Source organism: Phodopus roborovskii, unplaced genomic scaffold (assembly GCF_943737965.1).
Source record: "Phodopus roborovskii unplaced genomic scaffold, PHOROB, whole genome shotgun sequence".
Classification (NCBI taxonomy): Eukaryota; Metazoa; Chordata; class Mammalia; order Rodentia; family Cricetidae; genus Phodopus; species Phodopus roborovskii.
Window position 1 is genome coordinate 16348323 of NW_026126636.1, and position 6441 is coordinate 16354763.

The 6441-nt window shown below is 40.6% G+C and overlaps 2 protein-coding genes across 2 annotated transcripts in view; both read left to right on the plus strand.

The window, feature by feature from the left end:
* LOC127238806 (vomeronasal type-2 receptor 116) overlaps positions 1-2482 on the plus strand; it is a 74013-nt gene extending 71531 nt beyond the window's left edge. Inside the window, exon 8 of the mRNA XM_051207546.1 lies at positions 2478-2482. Within this exon, the coding sequence (XP_051063503.1) occupies positions 2478-2482 (5 nt within the window). The remainder of the gene's footprint in view (positions 1-2477) is intronic.
* Positions 1-6441, plus strand: part of LOC127238813 (zinc finger protein OZF-like) — a 300203-nt gene that overhangs the window by 100231 nt on the left and 193531 nt on the right. The window lies entirely within an intron of this gene.

A 6441-nucleotide genomic window follows, 5' to 3' on the forward strand; every position in this document is an offset into this window, starting at 1 on the left:
GAGTTTTGCTAGATATAGTAGCCTAGGCTGGCATCCGTGTTCTCTTAATACTTTTAGAACATCTATCCAGTACCTTCTGGCCTTGAGGGTTTCCATGGAGAAGTCAGGTGTAATTTTGATAGGTCTGCCTTTATATGTTACCTGTCCTTTTTCCTTCGCTGCTCTTAATATTCTTTCTTTATTCTGTATGCTAGGTGTTTTGATTATTATATGTCGAGGGGTCTTTTTTCTTTGGTCCAGCCTATTTGGGGTTCGGTATGCTTCTTGTACTTTCATGGGCATGTCCTTCTTCAGATTTGGAAAGTTTTCCTAGATGATTTTGTTGAATATGTTTTTGGCACCTTTGAGCTGGGCTTCCTCACCTTTGTCTATGCCTATTATTCTTAGGTTTGGCCTTTTCATGGTGTCCCACATTTCCTGGATGTTTTGTGTTAAGGATTTGTTGGATTTATGATTTTCTTTGGTCGATGAATCTATTTCTTCTAGTTTATCTTCTGCGCCTGAGATTCTCTCTTCCATCTCTTGAATTCTATTGGTTATGCTTGTGTCCGTGGTTGCCGGTTTTTTGCCCAGCTTTTCAATTTCCAGCATTCCTTCCGTTTGTGTTGCCTTTATTTTCTCAATTTCAGTTTTCAAGTCTTGAACTGTTTCCTTCACCTGGTTAATTGTTTTTTCTTGGCTTTCTGTACTTTTCTTAAGGAATTTGTTCATTTCTTCCACTTTTTTGTTTGTTTTTTGCTCCACTTCTTTAAGGGATTTTCTCACATCTTCTTTGAGGGCCTCTATCATTTTTATGATGGTAATTTTTAAGTTGTACCCTTCTGCTTCCTCTGCTTTGTTGTTGTGTTCCATTCTAGTTGGTGTAGATTCCCTAGATTCTGGTGGTGTCATGTTTGTCTTTCTGTTGTTAGGTGTTCTTTTGTATTGCTTTCTTCCCATAGTTTCTTCCAGTAGGTATTGGTGGTGTCTCTTCCCTCTCTCTATGGTACTTCCCCGATCTTGCCCGCAGGACCTCCGAGTGGACCCGCAGAGATAGGTGGATCTCTGGGAGGGGCCCGGGACTCCAGCAGAGGACTGGAGGCGGGGTCAGAGACCAAGCCGGTGGAAATTACAGGTGGTCCCGCGTGGATAGTCTGTTCTCCTTTGTTCAGAGTTGCTCCGAGAAGTCTCCGAAGTAGGGTGGACTGTTGGCTCCACCCTCTGTCCCAGTGCTCAACCAGAGCGGCAGGACCGTGGGTGGAGTAGGGCACAGGGTAGGGGGGGTAGGCTGGCGGTGGGGATGGGTGGGGGTGTATCAGAGCTCCAAGGGTGCTCTTGATGGGGACCAGAGACAGGAGCAGCAGGATCAGGGGCCAACCCAGGGGGTTCAGGCGGGGGAGGGGGAAAAGAGGTTGTAGGGGACAGGCAGCCCCGATTGGGCCCAGACTCACCTCTGGCCAATAGCCGGCTGAAGAGGACGAGGGCTGAGCTGGAACTTCAGAAGGTTTTGCAGGGTAGTGGGATCTCACTGGAAACTGGCGCTCTCCAGCTGAGACCTCGTTCTTTGGCAGAGGCCAGGATTTGGGGGTCAAGGATCTTGCCCGCAGGAACTCCAAGTGGACCCACAGAGATAGCTCATTAACAAACATTTAAATAGAGACTATAATGATTGTTTGGTTTCATGACAGGTAAAGATAATGAATGAATACTGTGTAATGAAAGTATTACTATACAGCAAAGCAGACATTGCAATGCCTTTGCAACACACTTCATTGAAATGTCCATTCAATAAAAATGATGAAAGTGCAGTAATCATGCTTTCCCTTCTCCATCAGATGTAGATCAATGTATGAAGTGTCTAGAGGAACAGTATGCCAACTCAGATCAGAGCCAGTGCATTCGGAAAGCTGTGATGTTTATGAACTATGAAGACCCCTTGGGAATGACTCTGGCCTTAATGGCCTTGTGCTTCCTTAATGCACATCTGTAGTTCTTGTGGTCTTTGTGAAGCACCATGACACTCCCATTGTAAAGCCAATAACTAGAATCTCAGCTGCACTTTACTCATCTCACTCATCTTTATTCCTTGTGTCCCTTGCTCTTTTTGGCCATGCCAACACAGTTAACATGCATCCTGCAGCAAATCACTTTTGGAGTACTATTCACTGTGGCTGTTTCTGTTCAGTCAGGTTGGGAGCTTCTCCTCTCTCTGTTAATATTGATGCCCACTCTAAGCATGGCCATCTCTTGGGATACCATGGCTCCTTTACCTTAGGGAGCTTCATTGTGACTTTCTTGGCCAGAAATCTCCCTGATACATTCAATGAAACCAAGTGCATGTCCTTCAGCATGATGATGATCCACAATTTCTGGGTCACCTTCCTCCCTGTCTACCACAGCACCAAGGGAAAGGTCATGGTTGCTTTAAGGGTTTTCTTGGCTTCCAGTGCAGGGATGCATCTTTGTTCCCAAGTGCTACATAATTTTTTTCAGACTAGAGTGAAATTCTCTTCAAATGTTAAAGGACAAAACATCTTTCTGAACCAATATTTCTGAAACTCAAACTGAATGTTGTAGTGTTGATACAAAACAACTTATTAGGACACAAAGCAAGAGGTATGCATTGCATAGTGATTCTCTCTTCTAATGATGATGCATAGAATTATCATATATACTACTTTTCTGTACATTGTCTCCTATAATCTTCCACTCAACCATTTATTTTACAAACCTGGATATTGGATGATGGGGAATGTCTTTCTGTATGCTATGAATGTATGTTATTATTACTAGTTTGTGAATAAAGCTAATTTGGCCTATGGACAGACAGAATTTAACCTAGCTGGAAATCCAAACAGGGATAGAGAAAGGTTGTAGGCAGAGTCAGGGAGATGCCATGTAGCAGCTAAGGAAAAAGAGGCCCAGGCACCCTCTATAAGAAAAGACCATGTGGAGATACACAGATTAATAGCTATGGGTTAATAATTAAGAGTGAGAGCTAGCCAATAAGAAGCCTGAATCATCAGCCAAAAAGTTAATATAAGCTTTTGTGTGTTTATTTAGCACTAAATAGCTGCAGGACAGGATGAGACAGAAATGTCCATCTACACATGGTGCCCAAATGTTTGGCAAGAATTTCCACATAAAACCTGACAAAGGAATGTTCACTGGGCTTCCTAGTCTCACGGTCTCATGACGGCCATGGTTAAGAGACACTGTGGCATTTGGGATTGAGCATAGCATGGCAGGTTCCCACCGCTCCAAGCCTCTCAACATGCAGCATGGAAGATTTAGCTTTTACTCATTTAGAGAGAAAAGGTTTAGAGGCATGGTGCTATAAGCTGCTTGATGGTGACATATATCAGAGTCGTGGTAAGCAAGGCTCCCAGAGCTGACAGTAACCATACTTCTGCCAAGTCAGATTGGAACTGGTTGGAACCAGCAGCTGGTTCCAATCTTTAATCGTAGCCCTGCAGTTTAGCAGATTATAATCCTATGTGGTCAGATAAAGATTCAGATATATAGTAAAGACAGACTCAGGGGGAAAACAACAAGAAATTTCTAAACAGTTTACAGTGTGTTTAAAAATATATGTAGGCTTAGGAGAAAAAGCAAATGGATAGTAAAGTATTTCAAAAGGGATTACAGTAGCTGATCTTAGTGGCACATGCCTATAATCCAGCCCTCTGAAGTGTAGAGGCAGGCAAGTCTCTGTGATTTCAAGGCCATCCTGATCTACAGAGTGAGTTCCAGGACAACCAAAGATACACAGAGAAACCTTGCCTCACAAAAAAAAAAAAAAATAAAATAAAAATTAAAAATAAAAATAAAAGGAAGATAGTAAAATAAAAGGGCCACGTAAACATGGAAAATGCACAGAGTCTGTATACTGCTTGTTATTGTGTTGTCTTTGAATTGTGTTACTGCTGAGGAAGGAGCAACAGCTGCTAAAAGAATTCAGATTATAAATGCTTCTGAATTAAAGTAAGCTATATATTTTGAAAATATCTTGTCTTCAAAATTTAAGCCAAAGGACATGTTAAATTTGAATGGAGTTTCTGCTTTTGTTTCCACAGAAGATGAAAAGCTGTGGATTACTTCTAGGATAATATAGTTAGATCAAGCATGACCCCTGAAGCAGTGGTCCAGGTGATCCAACAACCCAAATGGTTGAGATCATTCATCATCACAGACCACTACAGCCAGGAGTTTGCAGGTTCTTGGGTTTTCTCAGGATCTCCATGGGATAGAGAGTGGGAAGCACTCTGGAGAGAACTACACCCACATTCCCAAATATTGTTTATAAACATTTGTCTTCTTTTAAACAGGGTTGGATTTAAATGGTTAATGATGGCAGTCCTTCTTTCTAAGAGAAAAAGTGGGAAATGGTATAGAAATAAATACTTTGCATTGGAATAGATTTTGGTTTATTAATACAAATTTAAGGGCGATTTTGTATTCACATTCTACTCTTGTTTAGCTATTGTGTTTATACAGCTCTTTTAAAACTGTAATGTATAATTAAATACAGGTTATAGATAGTCACAAATGACAGTAAAATCTTATAGTATGTCAACTGGGTTTTGTAGATAGATAGATAGATAGATAGATAGATATATTTCAAATGGATAGGTGTTGATCAATACCTTTCAAAAACCTACAGAACATACACATTTAAAAATCGTTTATTTGGATTTTCGTAACAATGAGACACAACTGCTCATAGCAACACAAATTATGTCAGAGAGGACGATGTACATCAAAGAAACTAGTTATGGAGTTTGCCCTTAACATGACAGGGATAGCCATTTAGACAAGAAATTGCTCTTCCTGCACTGCTTGAAAGCATGCTGCCCAAACTGGATAGGCAAGTTACAAAGAAAACTGGATGATGAACTTGTCAAAGGACAGGATGGTCATTCAATGTTCCTGCTTCATCAAAAAGTCTGCCAAACATTTTGAGCCTGTAGGCTGAAGTGGGATGCCCCAATGTTACATAGAAACTTTTGGTGACTGTCCAGGCTGTAACATGTCTCTGTCGCTTCTAAAGAGTATATATTATACTTCAGGGGTCTTTGATGGAGGTGAAGACTGATAGTCATGATTTTCCTTAGTTATGATAAAAGATAAGTTACATATAAAATTATATACTCACAAAGATAGGGTAGATGATAGAATATTTTCTTTAAATTTTGCCAAATGTTAATGGACTAAACATTTTAATTATAATTCTGACTTGATATATGTATTTTACTGTGTTGAAACTTTCCCTTTTATTTAGACAGAAAAGAGGATATGATGGGGATATGGTGTGAAAATGTTTCTCTTATTGGTTGATGAATAAAACTGTTACAGCCAATGGATAAGCAGGATTTTAATAGGCAGGAAATGAAAACAGGGATAGAGAAAGGGAGTAGGTAGATCTAAAGAGACAGAGTCACCAGACACAGAGGTAGCAAGATGAGAATGCCTCACTGAGAAAAGGTACCAAGCTACATGGCTAAACATAGATAAGAATTATAGGTCAATTTAAGTTGTAAGAGCTAGTTAGTAATACAACTGAGCAATAGGCCAAACACTTTATAATGAATACTAGCTTCTGAGTGTTTATTTGGGACTAAATTCTTCAAGGACTTGGCAGAACAAAAACTTCTGTCTCCATTTTCCTTCTGAACTATAGGTATATCCTGGCTTAAGAAGGTCAAGATACCTTTATCTTCTGAGCTTTAGATATAGGCTGGCTTCAAACACCCAGATTACATTTTCCTTCACAGCTGTAACACCTTACAGATGAAGCCTAGCCACTGACAGCCTTGAAACCTTTCCCTTCCCAGCTATAGCTATGTCTGGCTTTTGATGGCCAGGATGCCATTCTCTCCGAAGTTATAATACTTACAATAGTTGAGGCACAGGAAAATAAATATTTTATATATCCTCTTATCTCTGTACCAAGCTACAACCCATAGACACACAGAAGTTAGGTATGGAGGTATGGAGGAAGAGACTAGCATGACACATGAGTGTCCTTGGAAGGGGGAACAGAACAGATTTTATACGGGGGCTGGGGGTGGGTTGCAGTGGAACAGGAATATTATGTTGGGAGTAGGAGGAAAACTAGGGTTCAGTGAGGAAATGTGCAAAATGACAGCTAAAATTGTGATGTGGTATGGATACCTGGTGCAATTGAAACTTCCTGAAATATATGAAGGTGATATTAATGAATTCTACAAATACTGACAGAGATAAAGTACCGGCTGATCCTGGCCCTCTCTAATCACCAAATGAAGCTTCCTGTAATGGGACTGGGTTACATTCAGTTGTATCATTGGCCAAAATGGTCCTGAGAAATTCCCCCAAAAAAGCAGCAGGCTGTGGTTAAGGCAGTAGTTTTTCTCCACACACTGACAGCAAAGCCTTATCGCTTAAGACAATACCCACAGGGTTCACTGACATGGAAAGTTT